The sequence below is a fragment of the Arvicanthis niloticus genome, chromosome 10 (assembly GCF_011762505.2).
Source record: "Arvicanthis niloticus isolate mArvNil1 chromosome 10, mArvNil1.pat.X, whole genome shotgun sequence".
Taxonomy (NCBI): domain Eukaryota; kingdom Metazoa; phylum Chordata; class Mammalia; order Rodentia; family Muridae; genus Arvicanthis; species Arvicanthis niloticus.
In genome coordinates, this window is record NC_047667.1 from 22,413,482 (window position 1) to 22,439,658 (window position 26,177).

The following is a 26,177-nucleotide window of genomic DNA, read 5'->3' on the forward strand; positions in this document are numbered from 1 at the left end:
ATGTATGGGCTCCTGGAGATTGTGGGTACAGCCTCAGGAAGGGAGCCTGGAGCCTGGAGCCTGGAGCAGCCTGCCTTTCTAGAAATTTAATGTCTCATTGTTGGTGATGAGGTCCTTGGGTGTTTGTAAATCCCAGGGGCCTCCTGGCTCTGATATTCTATGACTAGAAAGAGTATGTTTCTTGAGTATGTTTCTTCTACCTCCTGTTTTGGAAAGGACCCAGTAAATCTGTTCACCCTCAGATGTAGATGGCAAAAAAGGCCTAGAGCTGTCTTCCGGGACATTTCATTTTAAAAAGACACAGTTTGAACTCTGAATGGTGCAGTCTTCAAGGATAGGACTTGTTCTCACTTCTAGGATAAGCCTAGATCCTGCTTGGGCAGTGGCTTCCCATACACACTGGCTGGATGCCCTGGGGCTCCAGTCACTTTTGCTGAGCTGGAGGACTGGGGCGTGGGGGTGACTGGGGTGCACAGGTGGGTAGATATATGCCCATGTTGTCTACCTTCCTTATAATGGCCCCTCTCTCTGTCAGTCCTTCAAGGTTCTACCCTATGCCCCGCCGGGTCCCTGAATATTACAGCCCCTACTCTTCCCAGTACCCTGAGGATTACCAGTACTACCCACCAGGGGTGCGGCCAGACAGCATCTGCTCCATGCCAGCCTACGATAGGATTAGTCCACCCTGGGCCCTGGAGGACAAGCGGCACTCCTTCCGGAATGGGGGTGGACCCACTTACCAGCTTCATGAATGGAAGGAGTCCACCAGCTACGGGCGGCAGGATGGCACCGTTTGGATCCCCAGCCCCTCCCGACAGCCAGTCTATTATGATGAACTGGATGCTGCCTCTGGCTCCCTGCGCCGCCTGTCCTTGCAGCCCCGTTCCCACTCTGTGCCCCGCTCGCCCAGCCAGGGCTCCTACAGCCGCGCCCGCATCTACTCCCCGGTGCGCTCACCTAGTGCCCGTTTTGATCGGCTGCCACCCCGCAGTGAGGATATCTATGCAGACCCTGCAGCCTACATGATGAGGCGATCCATCAGCTCCCCGAAGGTGAGCCACCATTCCACCCTTTCCCCCTGAGGCCCTGAGACCATCTGCTGAGAAGAGCTGGAGATGCCGGCCTATCTGGGATATGGCCTGTCAGGTCAGGAATCTGCCTAGGGAAGCCTGGCCTGTGGTACCATCCCTAAGAGGTTGCTTTGGGGGTTGTTCTGAGCTCTAATCAGGAACCATGCTCTCTGTGTCCATTCCCAGGTTGTACTGAAAATTGTGCAGTGTCTAAGAGGACAGAGAAGGTCTGTCTTCCAACCTTGACTCAGATAGATTGTTGTGAATGGGGTTGCAACACATTTCAGTTTGAACTCTGCTCCGGGACAGAATACAGATGCCCTTAACCTTGAACTTTAGTTGGTGGGGAAGTCCACATCCCAGCCGTATTCTCTCACCTCTGCAATCCCCTTTCTCTTCCAGTATGATTACCTGGGAGACAGGCGGCCAGTCCCTGCAGGACTGTTCCCCTACAACTACCCACCATCCCCCACGGTCCACGATAAGATGGTACGTCCTCTCCTTCCTTCCACCCCACGTCAGGACCTCCTCTCCTGCATCCACCCAAGGTGGAGCTGAGCTGGGACCAGTGCCAGGGATGCTCTGGGACCAGTGCCTGGCCCATGTATTTTTAGAAGTCTCTGGTTGCCTATTCCTTTCCCACCAGGCCTCAAGGGCCCCAGGACAGAGATTGGGGCCACTTGCCCCTTCTCTGTGGCACAGAGCAGAGAGTGTGTGCTCTCCTGCCCCTCAGTCCCTCAGTCCCTCAGAGCAGCTCTTCTCACCAGCACATAAGAGGAAGGGCCAGAGCTAGCTAGGAGCATGAACTGGATGCAGTCAGGCTAGGACTCCCGGGCTAGAGCATGTGGACTTTCCCCCTTGGTGTTGCCTTTGTTTAGAATGCCACCCCGGGGAAAGGGACAGGGTTCCGAAGAGGAAGAACGGGTGTACCACGTTGTCTTTCTCCCCTTTCTGCTGTTTCCACTTCTGAATGTGTTACTCTGAGAAATGAGTTGGGGACTAAAGAACCTCTGTCCCATACCCAGCAAGGGAAGCCAGAGTGGAGGAGGCTGGGTGGATGTGAGGGTGGCTACTGTCCGCACTGATTCTCACTCTGCTGTTCAGACTCCAAAGCCTTGGTCCACAGCAAATGCACAATTCCAGAAACAGCCCATTTTCCTAGAACAATTGGAAACTCTTTTCATCAGATGTGCAGGGTGGGACAGAGGTAACAGAGCTGGGAGAGAATGTCCCTCATCCTTTCTCCACCTGCCTGTGGTCTTGTCCCCTTCTACCTCAGAACCACTTAAAGGACATGACAGAGACTTTTTTTTGGTCCATGCCTAGCTAACTCTTAACTACTCTGCTTCTTTTTTTTTTTTTTTTTTTTTTTTTTTATCGTTTTCTTTTGTGTGTTCCTGTTTGTTTGTGTTGCTGGTTGGCCCCCTTGGCCCCGGGCTCCGGGTAGGATGAACTTTTAGATCTTCAGTTGCAAAGAAACCTAGAGTATTTGGATCAGCAGGTAGGCAGAGCTGGTGCCCCCTCGCCATCCCATACCCCTGTCTGTCTCCTCCTCCCTGTCCCTAACATCCTCCAGCCATTTGGCAGCCTTTGTTGATGTCACCAGGATCCAACAAAGTGGCCCGTGTTTTGCTTTGCCCCCTCATTGCCTCTCCCTCTGAATCCGTCCTGGGCAGCTGCGGTTGTCCTCAGGAAAGAAGTGTTTAAATGGGCGTGTGAATAATTAACTACCACTGTCTACATTCTGCAGTGTTCAGCCCACGTGGAACTGCCTTCAGAGGCAGGTGGGAAGAGGGTAAAGACAAGGGTTGGGCCTGAGATGTCAGGAGTTTAGTTAAGCCTGGATCTGGGAACCCAGATCTTATTCTATTGGTCGTTGACAAGTTCTACAGTTATAAACATGAGGTCTCTGATTTGTCCTAGAATGGTTTAGAAAGTGTTATCAATTCCATACACTTGTTAGATCCTCAACAAAACTGTTTTGCATACACAGCTCATGGTCCTGAGAGTTCAGTGTGGTTGTCGGAGGCACAGTAACGTCAGCTCAGCAAACTCACCAGGCAACGAACACCCCAGTGAGACACACGTTGCTGGCTGCCTTGTGCTTGCTCCACGCTTTTTTTTTTTTTCTTTGCTCCTTTGCCTTTTAACCCCAAAGAGGGCCATCTAAAAACACTTGGTCTAGACAGGCTGCCAGTGAACCCACACACTAGTAGATATGTGCTGCAACCCACAGGGAACCCAGAAGTCTGTATCATTGTCCTTGGAAGGCAGCCTGCAGTGGTAGAGATGACCGTGGTGATGGTATTAAGAATAGCTAAGGTGGTGGTGCATGCTTTTAATCTCAACACTCAGGAGGCAGAGGCAACTGGATCTCTGTAAATTTGAAGTTTCAGGCCAAGGAAAGTTATGTGGTGAAATCATGTCTCAATAATAGTAATAGTGGTTTAGTAGTAACAACAGTGATAATGCCACCATAATTGGTGTTTCCTCCATGACTTAGACTGAATAGAAGAGACCACAATTCTTTTCATTTTTTGTAATAATTCTACAGGATGGGAACTGTGCTTATCTATTTTATATAAAGGAAATAAGCACAGAGAGATTTTTAAAACATGCTAAGGACACAGCCAGTGAAGAGCAGAGGCTGTAGCTGGGAATCTGAGAGGAGACACGCCCAGGATCAAATCTCATCAGGACAAGTTCATACTCATAAATCTCCAGGCAGAAACGTAACCTCAAAATGACTATATTCACTGTTATGACTCTATGTTCTTCCAGTAACAGTCATGTGACCTGTCATCTCCTATGGCTTCCCTGTTGTGGTGAGATCATCTTTGTAAAAGGCTTTAGGCAGTGGGAAGCACTGATTGCCAGAGTTTAGTCAGCAGGGCCAGCTCTTGGCCCTCACGGAGCTTGCATTCCTGTTCCAAAAGTAGTGTATTATATTCATGCCATAAGCATTCTGAGCCCTGTGGGGATGCGGGATGCCCTCCCCCAAGCATGGCTGGGAAGTGCTGTGTCCTCCCAGGGGGAAGCAAGATCTAAGATGCCTTGAAGTGGGGAGGACTTAGAGTGCCACCACTGGTCTCCCAAGCACTCTCCTGCTTGTAGCATTGTGCTGACTTTGCGCTGCCCACAACGGCTGACTGACCATTTAACACAGAGTGGCTTTTGCCCTTCCAGAGGGGATGCACTGCTAGGGTCTTCAGAACTCAACTCTGGATTACCTTCCTGCCTGTGGGGTGATATTCTTATAGGCAATCCTGTATGATGAGGGGCCTGACACAGCCAGGTAGAGCCATGCTGGGTAGCACTGGGGGATGTCACTTGGTCCCCCTGATGCTTTGCTTTCAGACATAGCAGAGCCTGCTCTTCTGCAGAGTAGGGAGAGAATCAGATTGGAAAGCACAGAGGGAGCTATCTGTGGGGGCACTGTTACAGCAAACCTCTTAGGGAAAAGAAACGAGGTCAGTGGGCGCCCAGGAAGAGTCTGGTCTCCTTTGTCCACTGTGTGCTCACAAACATGTGCACGCAGACATGTGCACACGCAGCCTCTTTAAGGAGATAGGGACTGGACTGACTTTGGATCTTTAGACTAAGTAAGGAGGCTGGTCTATTGGTATTGTAACTCCTATGCTCATCCTTATACTGTAAGCACTCTTGAAGCCTTGCCACCAAGGAAGAACCCTGACTGGGCTTATGGGAATAGAAAAGTTGGGGACTAGGAAGCCTTTGAAAATACCACATGTCTAGGGCTGGAAAGGTAGCTCCACAGCGGAGCACTGGGTGGACCCAGATTTGGTTACCAGCACCCATGTGTCAGCTGACAACCACCTAGACCTCCAGTTCCAGGGGATCCAATGCCCTCTCCTGTCCTCTGTGGACACATGGTACACAGACATACATGCAGGCAAAATGCACATTTAAAGTAAAAAAAATTTTTTTTTCTTAAATTAGAATGTTGTAGATTGCAAATGGGGTCATGGGTTGCCTTGCTCTGTCCCCAGCAGGGTAGAAACAAAGGTTTATGGGGTGTTGCCTCAAGAGGGTGAGAGGAAGAAAAGCCTGGGGAGACCGTGGATAAAATTCTGACCCCAGAAGATCATCCCTAGTTACTTTGTAGCCTCAAAGCTTCCCCTGTACACCTCCCTTCTGTCTTCTCCCTCCCGCCATCTGCTGTGGACCACACAGTTAAAGGGACACAGCCAAGGACATTCCCTGACAGTTACATTTTCGATCCTCTCCCAGTGGAACCCGTGGACAAGTGAGGGCATATCTGATTGGTTTGGTTGGCCTTCCCTCCCTCTCTGACTCTCTCCTTTCCCCCTCCCCCCACCTTCAGTACATCCCCTTCCACTTTCCCAGTGATCCTTGAAATTAAAAGATGAGGTGGCAGAGAGCAGTGTTCCGACACCTGGTGTCCCTTTAACATGGCTCACTTGTCTTGGCCTTCCTGTTTGCTTCCCAGTGTCATCCTCTATCCTCATGGATGCTGCCAGCCCAGCTCTGGAAACTGTTTAGTAATCTTTCAGGAGGCGCAGGGGTGGGAGTGGCAGGCAGAGAGGTGGTCCCAGGTTTGCTGTGTTAGCTCAGTTTAGTGTCAGTTTGAGGAGACTGGGTTTTCCACCGCGTGGTCTTCAATCAAAGCAGTGTGAGAAATGGGAAGGAGGGGACAGCTTGGCCACTGTGGCCGGGCACCCCTGGGACAGAGTCCCTGAGCCTTGCAGGTTCTCTTCCATAACTTCAGTGAGGGTCCAGTGGCCTCCCGGCACCCTGCCGTGACATTTACATGAGAACACTAATACTGGTCCAGAAACAGTTCACAGGGTGAAAAATGGTGAGGCCAAGGGCTGGGTGCTGGAGGCTCCCAAAGCAGCTGCCCCTCCCCTGTTTTCTACAGACAGCCACAGGGGGGTGTGGGGAGACGCCTGTAGCCAGGGCTGAGTGAATCTTGCGTTCCTTCCTCCACTGCAGATGAGCGAGAGTGAGACTCTCATCAGCATGGTGAACCGAATGGTGGAGACCTCCTCCCCCAGGGCCCACCTCTTCATGCAAGTAAGGCCTCTGCCTGCCAGCATGGTCCCTGTCAATGCCATCTCAGCTGCTTGTGCATGGTTGGGTCACCCCATGTGGGATGAGGCCTGCTTCACCCAATCCATTCATCCGCCAGGCCTCATGCCCCCTAAAGCAGATTCTGCCTGATCTCCTCCCCAGCTCCACCATGCCACCTTCATTCTTCATGTCCACAGATAAACTCAAGGTGCATTTCCTGACCCATCAAACATTGAATATGACATCTCATGCACGCTGAGGATTACAAACCTGCTTTTGAATGCCCAGGATGTTCAGTTCATGTTTTCTATGTTCTTGGCAGATATTACTAGGGCTGGGGCATGAGGGGAGGATGTCAAGGGTTTGTAAACATGTTAGGATGACTGCTGCATTGTCAAGGCAAGGCAGCATGAGCTGCCCCCACCCCGCTATGCCTTTGGAATCTTGCCAGTCCTGGCTTAGTGTGAGTGCAACGATTGGTGTGTTCAGTTTACGGGGACAACGGTTCTCCAGGTTTCTGACGCTCTTTTCTGCCAAGCTCTCACAAGTACTGTCTCTACAAACTGCCCAGGGGTCACTGGTATTCTCATGATTGTCACCATCAGAGAGCTCTGCCTTCCAGCAGGCCTCCAACAGGGGACAAGGGACACAGGTCATGTGGCCAACCTCTCCCGAATCAACCATGGACAATCAGGATAAAATCTAGACTGCACCATCACAGCCTGCCCAGCCAGAGGATCTAGAATTGCCTTGAGTCCCTGGCACAGATGTGTCAGGCATGACGGGCAGTGGTCCCTGGCAGAAAGGAAGCAGGATTGTGATGTCAGCTCTGCCACTCACCCAACCTCATCTGCCCCTGCTGCAGTAACAGACCTCGTGTTCCTCCAGGTCCCTGCATACCCAGAGGTGTTCCGGGATGGCCTCCACACCTTCAAGCTAAACGAGCAAGATACGGATGTAAGGGCAGCTCTCCCTGCTCCCTCTGACATGATGTGCTCCTCATGTTGTCCTCCTCATCCTTGCTTTCCCCTATGGGGCCTTTCCTCCATCTCCCTCCCTCTCCTGGTGGCGTTTCATCCATTCGACTCACCTCCTCTCATCAGGACCACAACACAGTGTTCCACCTGCTTCCTCCTCCTCCTTCAGCTTTTCCTTTTGGACTTGGCCCTACCTCACCCTCGCCTCCCAGTCTGCTTCATGCTTTTATAGCAAAGCTGTGGGCCCCTGTCTACCGCAGTGGGCTTAGGGCAAAGACTTGGGCTCTGTTAGATGGTAAATCAGTCTGTTCCGTGCTCAGCCTGTGACAGGCACTGCACACTGCTAGAGAGAATATGGTCTGTGTCTGCCGTCAGGAGCATCAAGCAGTGGGATACTCCAGGTGGCATCGGATGGCCATATCATATCCATTCACTGAACAGGACCAATGAGTGGGTCAAGGACTAAATAGGTAGCCAAAGAGAAAGGCCTTGAAATGAGAAGCCTCAATGGGCAAAATGCAGCCCGGTAGAAAGAAGATGGAGCGGAAGACATGAGTTAGAGATGAGGAAGTGGAAAACTCTCCAGAAGAGAGCAGGCTCTGCCCGTGGCCGCCACATCACCACTGACCCCACTTCAGCGGCAGATCCATGCCGAGAGGCCAGGGTCTCTCCAGGCAAGGGCCACAGCTAAGAGGGCTCCCATCAGCCATCCTGAGACCTTACAGCAGGTTCCCAACCTTCCTAATGCTACAACCCTTTAATACAGATCCTCATGTTGTGGTGAGCCCTGACCATAAAATTATTTCATGGGTACTTCATAACTATAAGTTTGCCTGTTATGAATTGTAACATAAATATCCGATATACAGGATATCTGATATGTGATCCTGAGAACTGTTACCTTAGAAAAACGAGAGCTCAGGAGTCTCAGGATAAGAGAGACTGGGGTGTTCTATGGGTCTGCTTCACAGTTCATTGCTCATTTTAAGACTGCTTGTTCCCAAATCTTGCCTGACCCTAACCCTAGCTGAGGAGGTGAGGTTGTCTTCTCCATCCTCTGGGCTCTGTAGCCCTGCAGTAGGATAGAAATTCGTTTGACTCCCCCACCCCTACTCAAAGAATTACCACATCTCATTTTCTAAGATGGAGAGATCTACCATGCTCTTTCCCAGAGCCTCCAAGGTGACGGTGAAGGCCCAGGTTCCTTGGCTGGGCAAAGTGGCAGTATCCAGAGGCCAGGCCCTGCCAACCCAATTCCCAAGTCCCCATCAAACCACATCTTTCATCTTCTTCTCTCTCTCCTCTGGGTCCCCAGAAGCTGCTGGGTAAGCTGTGTGAGCAGAACAAGGTAGTGAGGGAACAAGAGCGGCTGGTGCAGCAGTTGCGGGCAGAGAAGGTGAGCATCGGGGGTGGTTTTGTGGGTGGGGCTGGCGTGGGCACGGTGTGTGATGCTGTCTCTGTCTTTACAAAGCTGTCTTCCTCAGACTTCTTGTCTCCCAGGGACAGTAGCCAGTATGGGGATAACCTCTGCTAAGTTGTCTGATTGAACTACCAGGGGCTCAGGCATCTGCTGTCGAACACCCTAGAAGGTCACGGGGGCAGCTCATGACATCTCCCATCTTTCTTTAGGAGAGCCTAGAAAGTGCCTTGATGGGAACTCACCAGGAGCTGGAGATGTTTGGAAGCCAGCCCGCCTACCCAGAGAAGCTGCTGCACAAAAAGGAATCTCTGCAGAACCAGCTCATCAACATCCGGGTGGAGCTGTCACAGGCGACCACTGTAATCGGGGAGCAGGGGCTGTGGTTGTTGACTTCCCCTTTGTGCCGCCCTGACCTGGGTATCTCCTAAGACAGCAGAAGTGGGGCTCTGCAAGGGCACCCCTACTGCAGAGGGCATGCGCAGGCAGCAAGTTTGCCTTCCTGTTCATCCCAAGGTATCTCCACCCAGAGAGGGAGCTCCTCACCCACAGGCTGCATTTGTCCTAGGATTCCTCTGGAACAGTGTATATCTGAGGGCTACTGAATTCTTTGGTTGATCTAACACATCTGGTGCCCACTTTGCCCTCTGCCTTGTAGAAGTAGGCTCTGGCTGGCTTGCTGCTGCCGGCAGGGGATCTAAGGCAGATCCTTCATTCAACACAGCTTGTTTGAGTAACAGCAGCCCAGGAAAACACAGCCCAGGAGAGGATGCCCTCTATAGAAACAAATTCAGCTTTTCCTTCAGCCTGCCATGGGATGTGCCCTGGCCCTTCTAGGAAGACGTGTCGGTGGTAGCCTCCCTCAGAATGCCTCAGCCTGTTCCCTTCCTGCTAGACTTTGGACCCCAGGGATCCTGGCCCCAGACCCCTTTGCAGCAGTAGAAGGAAAGACTTGTTGAAGGCGGCTTCCTCTGTATATTAGTTGTTTTTCTCACTACACTGCTGTGACAAAATGCGTGGCAAATGAAACACCAAGGAGGAAGGGTTTATTATGACTTATAGTTTGAAAGAATATAGCCCTTCACTGTGGGGTCGGTATGGTGGGCAGGAGTGCAAGGCACCTGGTCACTTGCATCTATGTTCAGGAAGCAGAGACTGTGGTGCTCACCTCAACCATGCCCTTTGTATTCATCCTGGGCCCAAGCCTGCATGATGGTGCCACCACACCTTCCTCCTCACTTAGCCCTTCCTGGGAACACCTTCACAGACACACCCAGACGGGCGTCAAGTGATTGGATGAACCCTCACACTCCATAACCCTCTCTCCCACAGGCATTGACCAACAGTACAGTGGTGTATGAGAGCCTTGAGTCTGAGGTCTCTGCCCTGCATGACGACCTCTGGGAACAGCTCAACTTGGACATCCAGGTGAAAGGGGGTTCCAAGAGGGTGTGGGAGGGGCAAGATATACTCTTCATCTTCTCTAGCCTATGTGGCAAAGAAGAACAAAGCAGCTGTCTTTCTTGATTTAACCATTTCAATATAAGACAAGGATCTGGTCTTGAGACAGTCAGACACACAGACACACAGACACATACACACACACACACAGAGAGAGAGAGAGAGAGAGAGAGAGAGAGAGAGAGAGAGAGAGAGAGAGAGAGAGAAGAGGGAGAGGAGAGACAGAAAAACAGAGGCAGGGAGAGATGGGGCGAGGAGAGAGACAGAAGAAAAGGGAGAAAGACTCAGGCCACTTAAGACTACTTTTAGCTTGATGACAACATAAGAATATTCTTCTCGACTCACAGGGGATGGAGCTAATGAGGTAGGAAGCCTAGGTTAGAAGCAGGATATTCTATTGCTGAAAGGATTTAAAAACAGATATGTGGATATAAATACCTCTACAGACACTGGAGAAGCTGACAGTACAGGAGCCATCTATGCAGTTTTAAAAGCATCCAGGCTTTCTTTCTGGGCATAGGGACGAAGCAGGAGGTTTGAAGGAGGATGGATACTGGAGACTTCTGTTTTATTTTATTTTCCCCTTGTCTTTTCTCTGACGGAGCCCTGCCTCTTCTCCAGCTGGTTTTGCAAACTCTGTTCCTTGGATATGGTTAGCACCCTGTTTCCCTTCTGATCACAAAAAATTTACCTCCCCTGCCTCAGGCTGGGCAGGGTGATGAGGCCCAGATACTGGTATATCCCATGGGTCAGCTACACCTTAAGTGTACCCATTGTAGGAGGGACGATGGCCATTGGCAAGCGCACCAGCTTCTGAGTCAAAAAAACCCATCCTTAGACACTGGCTATGCAGCTCAGTGGGCAGCCCAGGACAGTGTCTTTTCTGCCTCTCATTGCTTGGTGAGGAGTCCTGCAGCCGAGATGAGTTAGTTAGTACACCCGGAGCATTCGGAGCAGCGTCTGGTAATACACACAGAATAAGTGGCAGCTGTTAAATTTCAGAATGTGAGCCAGCTGTGAAAGAATGTAGCTCATGTCTAAGCTATTGGAATGTAAAAATTAAAAAAAAAAAAAAAAAAAGACCAAAAGCACTGGAACTCGTCCCCCATGGAGAACAGAACATGTCTCCTGTTCCCCCATGGCAGTTCACTCTTCTTAGTGGGCTCTTCTCTCTTGCTTCTGGAGCCTTGGCTTTTCTGTGGACACATTTTATATTAAAGAGGATGAGACTTCCCATAAGAAAGATAGCTGCTACCCTGGAGGGAGATGTGCAGGCGGGAACATGGGGTTCCGAAGCCTCCTAATCAGGGAGTCTAGGCTTAGGGCAGGGCTGGCCCATCCTTGATTCACTCTGCGGTTATTTCAGAATGAGGTGCTCAGTCGGCAAATCCAAAAGGAGATCTGGAGGATCCAGGATGTGATGGAAGGGCTGAGGAAGAACAACCCCTCACGGGGCACCGACACAGCCAAGCACAGAGGTAGGCGCCTCCAGCATCCCTGCACCCCTGCCAACCCACACGAAAGGATTGGGTGACTTTAGAGCTAACCTGGAGCCCAGGTCTTCAGGCTGGCTCTCTGTGACATGTCAGAGGTGGCAGTGTCAGCTCTGTTTGCTCTCATCACTGCCTAGGGGCCCTCTTAATGACCATGACCCTAATCCATGGAGGGGCCTCCTCTCCCTCCTCCACCACTTGCTTCTGTGTGTACGCTGAGCCGTTCCTTTCTCAGCTCTTTACTTCTCTCTTCTGTTTCTCCAGGAGGACTTGGGCCCTCAGCCACCTACAGCTCCAACAGCCCAGCCAGCCCTCTCAGCTCTGCCAGCCTTACCAGTCCCCTGAGCCCCTTTTCAATGGTGTCTGGCTCTCAGGGTTCTCCCACTAAGCCAGGGTCCAGTGAGGTAAGCTGGGGAAACAGTACAAGAAAGATGGGGGCCAAGAAGGCCAGGTCTTGATTACCCAAGAGGACACACAGTCTGCTTTCTCTTCCCAGGGCCCCATCCTAGAGTTTGGTTCATGGTCTCCACAAATCATTCTCACACTGGTTTTCCCTCAGGGTTTCTCCTGCGCCCACTCCCATCTCCACCTGTCCTCTTTAGCTACCTCACAAGGAAGTCTTCCTGAACCCCAAGATGGTTAGCAAAGACCCCCGTACTTGAGGGGAATTTAAACCAGGAGTGTCCCAAGGTGAGGGAGTTGAGGATCAGCCTAGGGAGCTGTTTGCTAGTCAGTCAGTGTTCATGAGATGGAATAAAGCTCTTTAAAAGGTAGCCAGGCAGGCCCTGGGGCCCTTTGTTTAGCGAGACGGCATCTAACAAGGACCAATTCATAGTAGGTTGCAACCTACAAAAGACATCAGTTATAGCTCAGCAATGAGTCACGTGGTTCAGACTCTGGTACTCCAAAGGAAGACAGGGTAGAACATTAAGGGGCCCTGGTGTGTCTGGATAGTGTGAGGCCAAGTGGAATGCAGGCAAGAGAGACAGAGGCAAAGATACAGAGTGAGGAAGTCCTAGCATGTTGGGCATGTGTGGGGGAGCTTTGGAATACCGGGGATCGGTATATAGAAAGGTGGGCAAGAGGGCTCCGTGAGGAGGGTCTAGAGGTCAGGCAGAGGGCTGCCAGTGGAGCTGGGGCTCTGCCAGGCCAGGGGTGGGGTGTCGTGCCCAGTCCTGGGGCACATTCATTGGATAAGACTATCTGGCTCCTGCTAACTCTCTTTTCTGCTCTCACAGTGGCTGCTCTTCTTCCTCCTAATGCTCTGGCTTCTCTCTGCCTCAGGAACCTGGCCCACCTCGGCCACCCCTCCCCAAAGCCTACGTCCCCCTGGAATCTCCTCCCACCGTCCCTCCACTCCCCAATGAGAGCCGCTTCTGGCCATACCCCAGCTCCCCTTCCTGGCATCACAGTGGCGAGACAGCCAAGGGTCAGGTACCCAGCATCCTTGGGTTTTGGAGGGCGGGATGGTGCAGTATGGGACAAAGACCCAGGCAAGGGGCAGGGGAGAGCCCTGGGGTTGTTTCCCCAGTCATTCCCACAGAGCTCTACTCCTTCTGGGCCCTGGGGGAAAGTCTCACAGCCAGCTTCCCTCTTGTTTTCTGGGGACAGTGGGAAAATGAATTACAGTCCTACCCAGCCCTGACCCATGAGCGCCTGATGATCATGGGTTCAGATCCCTACCAACGTGATTAATCCAAAGGAAATGGAGTGACACCTTCCCCAGTCCCTGCTGTCCCTTGCCCACCTCAGACTCCAGTCTTCTGTTCTTGTTCTGCCTCTGGCTTGATCTCACTGCATCTCATGGGCTCTAGTATAAGGCCTGCATCTGTTCTGGCTTCGCACCTGGGTCCTTAGTCAGGACAGAGTGTACAATTAGACTTGGTTGTTATTGAGAGACCCATGTTCTAGCCAGGCTTGGCTCTGTGTGGCTTGTGTAGCTGACCCATTGCCCATGAGACAGGCAGAATAGTTGGCATTGCCCGTAGCTGCTACACCATGGAGTGGACAAGACTTACCTATTACCCAGGCTTCTAGCTAGGTAGGTGATTGCTGAAGTTTCAGGCTCTTGTTTTAGTCTCATTTTCTGAATTTTCTACGAGGCTTAGAATCTCTGACTGTACAATAGGAAGAGGTTGTTCCTAGTGTGTCTGAAGCCTCATGTCTCCATAAACCCACAAACACCTTTTTCACTTCCTCAGAATCCTGGAATCAAGGACAACCTGATTCTTTTTTGTAGCCCACTCTGGTGACTCCTCCTATGATCTAAAGTCCACAGACAATCTGTGCTTCTTCCGGCTTTCTAAGTTACCTGGGTTGGGCAGAGACCTCTCTGAGTCATTCTTAGAAGCTAGCACCTGCACAGTTTCCCTGCTCTCTCTCTTAAAGGATTTGAAGGAAGCCAAACCTCTAGCATTCACTCTAACAACCAGCCATCCTCTCACCCCTTCTTCCCAGACCAAAACAGGCTATGAGCCAAGCAAGAAAGACCCTGGCCAGACGTCATCCCTGGATACCCCCAGAGACATCAGCCTGGTACCCACCAGACAAGAGGTGGAGGCAGAGAAGCAGGCAGCTCTCAACAAAGGTATGTTTCAGCCCATACTTGCCTAAGTAAGGCTAAGGTACTTCCTCATGCTGGAGGAGTGTGCTCGCCTACCCTAGGCCTCAGTGGGGAGAGCAACCAGGCCTCTCTCCTCGAGAAGCAGGTGCTCTGGCCACAAGGCTTCCCACTGGCTGCTCTGTCTCCCTGTAGTTGGCATTGTGCCTCCACGGACAAAGTCTCCTACTGAGGAGGAGATGACCCCGTCAGCAGTGGTGAGGAGAACCACAAGTGGACTCACCAATGGCCTCTCCTCACGGGTAAGTGCCCACTGCAGGCTCTGAGGGCCTGCGCTCAGAGGTCATGACCCAGAACTGGGGAGGAAGGTAGAACACGTGGGAGGGAGAGCGATCCTTCGCGGTCGTGTCAAGGGTCAAGGAAGATGAGCGTTGAAAATGCATGAGAGTGTTTAACATTGTCATAGCGTGCTGTTGGCAGGATGGAGCTGGGAGACCAGAGGTCAGGGTGAAGTACACAGTGTTAGTTCCCTAGGCCTCTGGGGAATTGACACATTACCACACAGATTAGTGGCTTAAAACAACACAGCTTTATACTCCCAGTTTGGGGGCCAGAAGTCCAAAGTCAAGGCGCTACCCATGTTGGCTCCTTTGGGAATCGGAGAGACTCTGTCCCATGCCTCTCCTGTGAACAGTGGTTCCCGGCAGGGCTTGGTACCAATCGGGCCACATCACCTTCTCTGTATATGTCTCCTCCTTTTCTTGTAATGACACCCTCTTTGGATTTTGGATCCCTAAATTCATGATGACCTTAATTACAACTTTAGAAACCTTTTTTCCAAAAAGGGGGCATAGTATCAGCCATGGTGGGGTGGGGGGCTGTGGTTTAGATGTATCTGTTAGGGTATTCAACACCTGTAGTGCCAAATTTTATGCCATTCTACTTGAAAAGTTCTCATTCTATCCCAAGAAACCCCCAAAATCTCAACTTATGACATAATTAATCTTAATACTAAAATCTCATCTAACTATTATTAGCTCAGATTTACTATCAAGTCCCACGCCTCCAGCCGGGCCTGGTGGCTCATACCTTAGAAGAGGCTAAGGCTACGTAGTGAGTTCAAGGCCAGCCTTGACTGCAGATCAAGATGATATCCTGCCTTCAAGAAACAAAGACAAACAGGATTAGAGGGCTGGCTCAGCTGGTAAAGTGCTTGCTACAAGAAGCTGGAGGACCTGAGTTCAGATCCCCCAGCCCCCATGTAGAAGCCATGCATGAAGGCATTTTCTTATAACCCCTCCACTGGGGGTGTGAAGACACACATCTCCAAGAGACTCACTGTCGGCCAGTCTAGTGGAAACAGTGAGCTGCAGGTTCAGTGAGTCTCTCTCAGGAAGTAAGTAGGAGCTGCAGAGGAAGACAGTTGGAGTCCATCTCTAGCCTCTACCTAGGCACACACAAGTGAGTGTATCTTCACACAAATGTGTGCCTGGTGTACCTCGGTCCCCACACAAATAAGTCCCACAACTCACCCTCTGAGTCATGCCTAGCAGCTATGCATGGGACTCTAGATAGTGCTCATTAGGAATTCCTCTCTACACACCGAACTTGAAAACGAGTTAATCTGCTTCTAAGGTACAATGACGTGAGATAATCTTTCTTTTGAAAAGCTATTTATTTGTTCATTACGTGTGTGTGGAATGCCAGTGTACATGTGTAGAGGTCGGAGGACAACTTTTAGGGATTGGTTCTTCCCTTCTGCCCCGTTAGACAGGGTCTCCCTTGTTTCTGTGGCTGTACTATACACTCCAGGCTAACTGGCCTGTGAGCTTCCAGGTGATCCCTCTGTCTCTGCCTCCCATCTCAGGGTAGCAATGCTGGGACTGCAGGTTGGTGTGGGTGCATCCAGCTTTTTATATGAATTCCAGCGATTGGACTTGGGTCACTGGTCTTACCCAGGAAGCACTTTGACCCACTAACCTATCTCCCTGGCTCCAAGATAACCCGTCTTGTTCCCTAAAGAGAAATGCGAAGGAATAAAGGGATCTCCAGCCTCAAGCAAGTTGTTCCCCTCAGTGCTGGGAATCCAACCTCAGAGCCTTCTGCACACTGGCCGAATGCTATACAGCTAAGCCACAGCCTCAGGTTCTATGGCCTCACTGTCCTGCCTGTGGGTAGGTGAAGGCTCCACCAGCCCTTGCTGCCAGACCTTTCTCTCTGGCTTCAAGGTCTACAGCCAAGGCTTTCTCTTGAGGTCGGCCTGCCTTTTTCTTGAGGGCATAGCTAACATTTGTAGCTAGGAAACTCTGTTAGCCAATTTCTGACCTAGATCACCCCCTAGAAATCTGATAGCTCCCCCCTCATCATCATCATCATCTGTAAACTGGCAGAGTTTGTTCTGAGAGCATTCTCACAAGCGCCCATGGCTCTGCTTAAGGGGCCCCATGCCATGTGCTGTGGGGTATCTGTGGAGCTTGCTTGGGTGGCCCATCTCTGTTTCTGGCTCCTGAGATGCTCCATTGGATCATCTGTCATCTTAGTCTTTTCAAGCAAGGTATCCCTGGTCCTCTTCTTTGTTTGTTTGTTTTTGTTTTGTTTTGTTTTTCGAGACAGGGTTTCTCTGTGTAGCCCTGGCTGTCCTGGAACTCACTCTGTAGACCAGGCTGGCCTCGAACTCAGAAATCCGCCTGCCTCTGCCTCCCAAGTGCTGGGATTAAAGGCGTGTGCCACCACTGCCCGGCTTCCCTGGTCCTCTTAAAGGGTGTTCTTCCCCAGCAGTGGGTTGCCAATTTCTTTTTGGTCACGTTTTTCAACATTCTGCTTGGAAATCTTTCCTCTAAATATCCAGGCTGACTACTTAGCTCTGCTTTCCATCCCATAACCAAGCACATTCAGCCAAGCTTGTGCCATTTGATGACAGAGTCTGATATCAGATAACATGCCCGTTTTCTCCTTCTGCAACTTTTAACATCCACTTCTGTGTGTGTGTGTGTGTGTGTGTGAGAGAGAGAGAGAGAGAGAGAGGATGTGTGTATGTGTGTATGTTGGGTGGGGGGGTGCATTGTGGGATGTGTGTGTGTTGGGGGTATGTGTGATGTGGCGGAGCTGTGTGTGTAGGATGTGAGGGGGTATGTGTGTTGTGTGTGTGTGTGTGCGTGTGTGTAAGTATAAGCACACAACACACATACTATAGTGCACATGTAGAAGCTAGAGGACTCAGATATCAGCCCTTGCCTTCCATTTTGTTTGAGACAGAATTTCTTGTTTGCTGTTGCGTAGCCCAGGCTAGCCAGCCCTCAAGCTCCAGAGATTCTCCTGTCTGCCTTCTGTCTCACCACAGGAGCGCTGGGATTGCTGTGGGTTCTGGGGACTCAGGCTGAAGCCTTCACGAGCCCGTGTTCCCCTGGGCCGTCTTTCTAGCTCCTCTGTCACTGTTGTGCTGGTGATACGGGTTTGCTCTAAGATAACAGAAGCCTTCTCTTCTGGTTTTCATTTATTATTATTATGTTTTTGACAGTGATTTACTATAAAGCCCTTGCTTACCTGAATTTGCTGTGCATACCACGCTAACCTAGAACTCACAGAGATCCTCCTGCCTCTGGGTACTGGGCGCTGGGATTAAAGACGTGGCCACCACTCCTAGCTTCTCTTCTTTTACCTCATCTGTGCTTCACCACAGTCATTTCCGGAGTTCCCATTTCTACCAATGCAATCTAAGATTTCCCCCCATTATGTACCTCAAAATTCTCCCAGCCTCTCCCCACTTCTTGATTCCAAAGTCTCACCCACTATGCTAAGTACTTCTTAGCACCCCATTTTTTTAGTATTCCAGTCTTTATAGATTTCCTGAAACAAACTATCATGTGCTATGTAGCTTAGAACAACAGACAACTGTTCTTCATGTGTATGGAGTCCCAAATGAAGGTGCTGGCAGGGTCGGTCCCCACTGACGGTGTTAAGGGAGGCTCTGCCCCAGCCTCCCTTCTAGGTGTGGATCCAGCTAACCAGACTTGGCACTTGCTTTCATGTAAATGAATCATTCTAGTCCCGCCCCCACTGTCACATGACCCCTTTCTGTGCTGTGTCATCTTTCTGTCTTTACAAGAACCACTGCTATTGGTTCTAAGTCAGCCCTGATTCAGGATGATGTCATGCTTCTAAATAGGATCATATTTGCAGGCACCAGGGGTCAGAATAAATTCAACATGTCTTTCTGGAACCGTTGTTTAGCCCCCTAGGGGCAGGCTGCCCACAGAGGGACTATCTGGAGCACATGGGGTGATGGAAAAGTTGATGGGTTGGGAGCCCCTGGCAGAGCCTTGTTTCCCCACTACAGCAAGAACGCCCCAAGAGTGCGGTGTTCTCTGGCGAGGGCAAGGTGAAGATGAGTGTCGAGGAGCAGATGGACCGGATGAGACGGCATCAGAGCGGCTCCATGAAGGAAAAGCGGAGGAGCCTACAGCTCCCAGCCAGCCCAGCCCCTGAGCCCAGCACCCGGCCTGCCTACAAAGTGGTAATGTCCTCCCAGCTGTCCAGAGGCCCGGGTCCTGCTCTCTGTCCACACAGCTGCCCTCAGCCCATGGGCAGCCTGGGCCAGGGAGCTTGGAGAGAGAGAAGACTGAGGGCAACCTAGCAGGGCTCTTAGCGCTTCTAGTGCTTCAGCTTGTGTTTCCTCTTCATGCTTGATGAAAGTAATGCCAAACGAATGATGAATATGTTTGCTGAAGTGAAGTATTCAAAGAGTCATTTAGTGTTAAGAGCACTTGCTGCTCTCCCAAGGACTCTTGGCACTCACATCAGATGGTTCATGACTGCCTGTAATTCTAGCTGCAGCAGAGCCAGCGCCCTCTTCTGGCCTCAGCAGACACCCACATACACATACTTTATGTTCATGTGCTCATACACACACACACACACACATACATATACACATATGTACACACACACACACATACACACACATACACATACATACACATACATACACACATACACACACATACGTATCCACACACATACACACACACATACACACACATACATACATATCCACATACATACACACACATACACATATATATATACACACATACACATACTTTATGTTCATGTGCTCATACACACACACATACATATACACATATGTACACACACACATACACATACACACATACACATACACACATACATACATATCCACATACATACACACACATACACATATATATACACACACATACACATACTTTATGTTCATGTGTTCACACATGCACACACACATACACACACATACATATACACATACACACACATACACACACATACATATCCACATACATACACACACATACACACACATACACATAAATATAGACACACATACACATACTTTATGTTCATGTGCTCATACACACACACATACATACACACACACATACATACATACACATATACATACACACATACATATCCACATACATACATACACACACATACACATACTTTATGTTCATGTGTTCACACATGCACACACACACATACTTAAAAAGGAAAAATTAGGTAGAAAATAGTGCAAAATCCACCATGTGGAAAGAGTCATCACTTTTATGTGACTCTGACATGTCTTCTGTGTGTTGAGCATTGGCCTGGGTCCCCTGAGGACAGCCATTGTAGCTCCTGGGTCCCCTGAAGACAGCCATGGTAGCTCCTGGGTTCCCTGAAGACAGCCATGGTAGCTCCTGGGTCCCCTGAAGCATCCATGGTAGCTCCTGGGTCCCCTGAAGACCTGCTTCCCGAGCAGAGCTGTTCATGGACTCATCCATATTCCTTCATTTAACCCCACCAGTGATGGCAGTGATTTCAAATGTATCATCCATTTTATAGCTAGAGAAATAGAGTCATGAGAAACCCGAGCTTTCTGGGCCACACCGCTGTAAGAACAGAGGTGGGTGGAGCCATGGTGCCTTTAATTTTTCTTTATAGTAGGTTTCAGAAATAGAGAAGAAACATGATGTGAATCTTACCTTCATCAGTTTTGCTCAAATAGATAGGTCAGACCTTCCATAGCCTGAAACTATCAGAAACCAATATGGGACACACGGCTTCCACTGCCCATGTGTGCAGTACAGGGTGTGAGCACTGACAGGAGACACTGATGAGAGCCTGCCTCTGGGCCTTGCTGTAGGCAGGTGTGGGGAAGCAGAGGGAAAGGAGGTGGCTCTCAGTGCGGGCCCGGTGGGAGCCTGACCAAGGATGCTGGTCAGGGGCACGGAGACAGGGATAGTAAGGACTGCCTGGAGGCAGACATGGGTAGAAGTGATTTGGTCATGACGGTGCTGTCCCCCAGGTGCGCCGTCACCGCAGCATCCATGAAGTGGACATCTCCAACCTCGAGGCAGCCCTGAGGGCCGAGGAGCCTGGTGGTCAGGCATATGAGACACCCCGGGAGGAGATCGCCAGGCTCCGCAAAATGGAGCTGGAGCCTCAGCACTACGATGTGGATATCAGTAAGGAGGTGAGAGGGTCCGGGAGGGGCTGCGGCAGGGGGACGGCCTGGGAGGGGATGGCCAGGTAGGTGGTGACCATAGGCTCTCCACAGCTCTCCACTCCTGACAAAGTCCTCATCCCTGAACGGTACATTGACCTGGAACCTGACACTCCCTTGAGCCCGGAGGAGTTGAAGGAGAAGCAGAAGAAGGTGGAGAGGATCAAGACGCTCATTGCCAAATCCAGGTAATAGGCCTCAGAGAGCCAGCCACTGCACTGCCCTCCCTGTACCCAGGTTCCTTGGGCACCAGATGTCTTGGAGGCCCCTTGCCTCCCCAGGGTAGAGACAATGGAAGCAGTGGCCAGAAGCAGCAGACTATACCTAGACATCTGACAGAAATGAGGATGCTGGTCTGGGCCCTAGAAAGACCTGCTGGGCTTGTGCACAAACCAGAGGGGGCCTCTGCTCATCCTCCTTCCCTTCAAGGCTGCCCCACATGTTCACTTGAGCCTTTGAAAATTCATTTGAGAACATTGAGGGTAGGGGTCCCAACAGTCTTGCCAGGGTCTCCCTCGCTCCTAGGGACAGCCTTGCTGGGCACCAGAGGCTGCATACTCAAAGGCCCCTGGTCCTCCCCACCAACCTCAGTGCAGGCCACCCCAAGCCAATTGGACCATGCTGTCCCTCCCTCCATGTCTGTGTGTCTGTGCCTCTTCAGTATGCAGAACGTGGTGCCCATCGGCGAGGGGGACTCTGTGGACGTGCCCCAGGACTCAGAGAGCCAGCTGCAGGAGCAGGAGAAGCGGATTGAAATCTCCTGTGCCCTGGCGACCGAGGCCTCCCGCAGGGGCCGCATGCTGTCTGGTGAGAGGGGCTGGGCCTCGCTCCGCCAGGGACACCAGCTGACCAGGTGTAGGGGAGGAAGAACAGTTAGTGCCAGGGGGGCAGGCTCAGGAGAGATGCCAGGACAAGGAGATGGTTCTCAGGGTCAGCATTCACTAGGCACTGGGTTTGTGCTAGGCTCAGTACGAAGGGGCCAGAGTGGCTAACCTTGAGGGGTTCAGCTGTCAGTAATGCTCACAGCCACTTTATAGAGGACTGGTCAGAGGCTGCAGGGAACTTGGGGCCATCTGCCCCTGGACAGTCACAGAGAAGAGAAGGCAATGGTGCTTTCTTAGGAAGCATAAGCAAGCGTACCAACCATGGGTGAGAGGACTAGGTGTTTCGGCTTCCGTCTGCTTTTCTTCCTTGCTACAAACAAACAAACAAATAAACAAACAATCCAACAAGGCAGACAAGGACTTGAGAGCCATTCCATCTCCATCTTGGCTGCTGACTCAACTTTCCTAAGAAGAGACTTGCTAGGAAGAGGTGAAGTCACTGGATTGACTTCCACAGGCTAGAGTAGCATCCTGGAGGAGGGGAATGTGACCGGGCTTTCAATGAAGGGGAGTCTGTATGAGTGGGAGGGGAAGGTAAGCCAGTGGTTAGCTCATCCACACACAGTTAGGATCGTCTTATTTTGTTTCGTGTTTTACAGGGCCTGGCTATGTAACCCAGCCTGGCCTGGAACCCTGGATTTTCCTACTTAGGCTTCTGAGGGCTGGGATCATTGCTGCCCACCACCATGGCCACTAAGTGTGTACTTTGGCGGCCACAGTTAGGAAGAATGATAGGAAATCGGCCGTGGCTTAAGGTGACCAGTAGAAGTGAGAAACCAGGTTTACAGGCCACGGTAGTCCTGACGTGGCAGGAGCAAGCAAAGATGAAATCAGGAGGGAAGGCGTGCCAAGCCTCCATCTCCTCACTGGTAAAATTCAGAACACCTGCCTTCAGTTCAGATGGTGCCAAGGTTGGAAGCAGCAGAAGGTATCCCCTCACCAAGTGCCAGGTGTTTAGTGCTGGGACAACAGCAATATCGCTGTGCTGGGTAGTAAGAGCTAAAGTTGAAACGAGACCCCGCTGTGCTGTTTTTAACTTGATATATGTACGTTACAACCAGAGGGCTGTCAGTCACAGCAAAGAAGGTATCGGTTCAACCTCGAGGGAGAACCTCTGTGGATTAGGAAATATTGAACTTCAGGATGGAGGGCTGGGGAGGCCCTGGAGGTGGCAGGTACTCCAGTGTCAGGTTCTGGACAGACGGGTGCTGAGAGCTATGAGGGATCATTGCATTTCCTGTAGCTATGGCAGCAGAACCAGTTTAGCTTCAGACAGGGAGGCTATCCGTGACCTCTCCTTACTTTTCAAAAGGAACTTGAACCTAAACTGATCTTGAGTCAAATTCCACACGCTTTGGGCAAAAGGTATTTCCTATTTCAAGAGGGTAGTACATGGGACACTTAAAAACTTCCCCCCAGCCCTGCCACGGAGCTGGCTTTCTGCATTGTTACCCAACAGTCCAGGTTTCATGGAAACAAATCTCTGGGGCCTATCTGATTTCCCCTGACAACACATGGGCTTACATTTCAGGGTCTGTGTGCTGAAAGCAAATGGTCATTGTGCTTTTGCCAAAACCTCCAACAATTCAAAAAATGGCTATGGGAGGGCCAGACCTCAGACCTAGCCCACTGTCCCGCTTTCCTTGGCCCATGGCCTGGAGGCCCTAGAGCAAGCACTAGTCCTGGGCACATGGGTGTGGACTAGCAGTGTGGGCGTAGGTTCATACCCAGGACATTGGGAGGGAGAGTGGCTGGGCATAGGTCCCAAGAGCAGCAGGCTTGGCATGGGTGTGTGTGTGTGTGTCACAGACAACCTAATCAGTGAGGAGTGCTCTGTTTGTAAGTCTGCCTAGCAGCTGTGTGCCGATTCAGAGTGTACCAGATGAGACGATGCGGCATTTCTTAGTCTGTGTACCTGGCACAGATGTCATATATCTGGTAATGTTTGAAGATGTGTATCTGTGTATGTTTAGGTGATCTGTGTGTGGATGACAGGAATGTTTGAGGGGAAATGTAGGTGTGTGTGTGTGTGTGTGTGTGTGTGTGTGTGTGTGTGTGCGCGCACGCGCACAGTATGCAGGTGAAGGGAACATCTACGAGTGTGCATATTTGTGTGTGACTGGCTTTTCATGTGTCAGGAATGCTAAGGTCTATCCTGACTGTTGTGCACAGAGTACACTCTGTAGCACTTGTAAACATGTCCGTGCACTAGGGGGGGGTGGATGCACTCATAAATATGTGTGTGACTATGCACATGCTATGTACATGCTTTGTAGTGTCACCTCTGTCCAACATGAACTTACTACACGCTTGTACTTAACACGTTTTAGTGCATGTAGTCAGCATATATTTTACATGTCTGTTTCCTTAAAGAGATGATATTCACGTAACTGTCTGTTCCTTCCTCAGTTAATACTGTCAATATCCCTGTGCTCCTGACTTGTGTTGAAGGCACGAGCCCAGGAGCTGCCATCCCTCTGTGTGACTCTCTCGGTATCTAAGTGTGGTCCCCTCCTGCTCACATGTCATCTTCACTGTTGATAAAGGGGCTCCCTTCATTTGTGCCTTCTTAGAGCTATGTGGGGCTTTTCAATCCCCCCTCCCTTTTCCAGCCCCCAGATTTCTATTGCCAGTTTTTTTGGGGGGGCGGGGCATCAGAACACCAACAGGTCAGCGGCTGTCAGCACTGGGAATAACAGTGACCAGCCACAGAACTCTGTCAAGCCTAGGTAGATGTTAGGACATTTTGGCTGCCCAGGGAGCCTCTTTGCTTTCTTGTAGGGGTTTTTGACTGGCTTACAATCTGAACATGAGCCATGAGTAGCACTTCCTCGGTGATATGCACATGACTGTGTTGGGAAGCATTTGTGAGTGTTTTTGCCTATGAGGTGACAGATATGTTGGATCACATGGAAGTACTGGGGCTTGCAAGTGCACAAATGCTTATCTGAGTTGTGTAAGATGAGTGTCACCATGTGGTGCTGTCAGATCCTGGGCACAAGTGGTATTGTGTGAAGGAAACCTGAGCTCAGGACCACTAGAGTAACCTGGGCTATGCACACACTGGGGATATGCCCGTAGCAACAGCAGGAGCCACACAGGCCCTGTGTTGCACAGAGCCAAGAGAAGGTGATAACGCCCATGCCAGGGTAGGAAGCAAGGAGTTGGAAGATTAAGGCTGCATCTTGGAAATGCAGTGTGACTCCTGGCCGAGGTCTGGTTCTTCTCCTAGCCCAAGTGAGGACGCTCTGTCTGCCATCCTTCTGCCTTGGCTAAACTGAGGATGTGCAAAAGTCTGGTGTCCTTCTAGAAGCCTCTCCTGGTCTTTCCCCTTTGCTGTTCTTCACATGAAATGATGCTAATAAGGTAAAATCACATCAGTTCAAACTGACTTTCCCAAGAACGGCCTGCAGGTCCCCTGCGGGATCAGTCAGAACAGGTTCTCACGTGACCATGGGGAAGTTCCTTCTGAGCCCTGTGGTCACGCCAAGACAGAGCTGACTTTATGCTAGTCAGGAAACCGTGTTCTCTGGTGTGATTTTATTGCATTATTAATCATTATCATGGGTGAAGCTGCCATAGATGGTGTGAAGTGGCTGGCCCCCCTTCATTCTGTCTGCACAGGGTAGAATAAGCATTTCCCGGTGCGGATGGGAAGGGAGTCTTTATCCCAGAATGGGGTTCAGCCTGGAGCACCATCACCCTGCTTCTTAGCAGAGCCTGGGTGTGGCCGGGTCTCCTCAGGGGCCTCACTATCCTCCACTGCACCCTGGGAATTAAGGACAGCTTTGCCTCTGCTTCAGCAAGCTCCCCAGCCCACCTCTTCTCTCTCTGCTTGCCTCCCTGCCTTGCTCCCTGCCTGGGGAGTGGCCTCGCTTGCTCTGGGCGCCCAGTCTTCTCCCCTAGCACCCTTTGTCTCCTATTCACTCCCCTGTTCATTTCTGTTTCCAGTGCAATGTGCCACCCCAAGCCCTCCCACCTCCCCTGCTTCCCCGACTCCACCAGTCAACCCCCTATCGTCTGACCGCCCACAGGGCGCCGACAGCAGCCATACCATGCGGGTCTGAGCTCTGACGTAAGCAAGCATTTTTCTACTGTATTTTATGCACCCCAGGGAGGGGCCCTTCCCCTACCCCCACTGAGTCATGATGCCCTCCCATTGCTTCTCCCCATCCTGGTGCCCTGTGCTCAATGTCCCCCTCCATCTGTCCGCTTGAGCCACCAGTGTCTCCGAGCAGTACTGGCTGCAGGTGACTGGCGATGCTGCTTCTTAGATATGGCGATGCCAGTGACTCTGCTTCTTTGCAAGCAGAAGAGAATGGTGCTAATCCCACACCTGTCTGTTGCTCGGGAAGGTTCTTCCCTGGCCCCCTCCCTCCGTACCTGCCACCCTGTACTTCCGGTCTGCTAATCAGCTTCATTCCCCTGAGATCCACAGCAGTCCTGCCACAGAACCCTAAGAGGGCCCCTAACAGCTGTCTCCACTCCCAGACATTAATGTGACTGAGGGCAGCGCTAAAGTAGCATAACCTTGCTCTTCCCTCCCAGGGCAGCACAGAGCCCTGTGTCTGCAGTGGGGTGGGTGGGGACACCCTGACTTCTTACCCTGCCCCTTTCTGCTCTTTCCAGGTTAGGGAAGGGAAGGCTCCCCAGCTCTTTGTAAGGAAGCATCTATTCTCTAGAGAAGCTGGCTGGAGCTTGCCACCTTGGGTTCTC

General features: G+C 51.1%; 1 protein-coding gene across 20 annotated transcripts in view; it reads left to right on the forward strand.

Moving 5' to 3' along the window:
- Positions 1-26,177, forward strand: part of Plekha6 (pleckstrin homology domain containing A6) — a 138,769-nt gene that overhangs the window by 108,835 nt on the left and 3,757 nt on the right. For 8 of the 20 annotated variants that reach the window (XM_076941178.1, XM_076941179.1, XM_076941186.1 and 5 more), the window contains 18 exons: positions 536-1,052; positions 1,473-1,559; positions 2,518-2,571; positions 6,048-6,128; positions 7,014-7,082; positions 8,418-8,498; positions 8,732-8,881; positions 9,852-9,947; positions 11,347-11,458; positions 11,738-11,877; positions 12,758-12,907; positions 13,931-14,060; positions 14,229-14,335; positions 18,370-18,546; positions 20,380-20,547; positions 20,632-20,765; positions 21,239-21,384; positions 25,413-25,536. In XM_076941178.1, the coding sequence (XP_076797293.1) occupies positions 536-1,052; positions 1,473-1,559; positions 2,518-2,571; positions 6,048-6,128; positions 7,014-7,082; positions 8,418-8,498; positions 8,732-8,881; positions 9,852-9,947; positions 11,347-11,458; positions 11,738-11,877; positions 12,758-12,907; positions 13,931-14,060; positions 14,229-14,335; positions 18,370-18,546; positions 20,380-20,547; positions 20,632-20,765; positions 21,239-21,384; positions 25,413-25,528 (2,515 nt within the window). In that variant the 3' untranslated portion in view covers positions 25,529-25,536. The remainder of the gene's footprint in view (positions 1-535; positions 1,053-1,472; positions 1,560-2,517; positions 2,572-6,047; positions 6,129-7,013; positions 7,083-8,417; positions 8,499-8,731; positions 8,882-9,851; positions 9,948-11,346; positions 11,459-11,737; positions 11,878-12,757; positions 12,908-13,930; positions 14,061-14,228; positions 14,336-18,369; positions 18,547-20,379; positions 20,548-20,631; positions 20,766-21,238; positions 21,385-25,412; positions 25,537-26,177) is intronic. The other 12 variants (XM_034512915.2, XM_034512916.2, XM_076941180.1 and 9 more) reach the window with 11 other exon arrangements.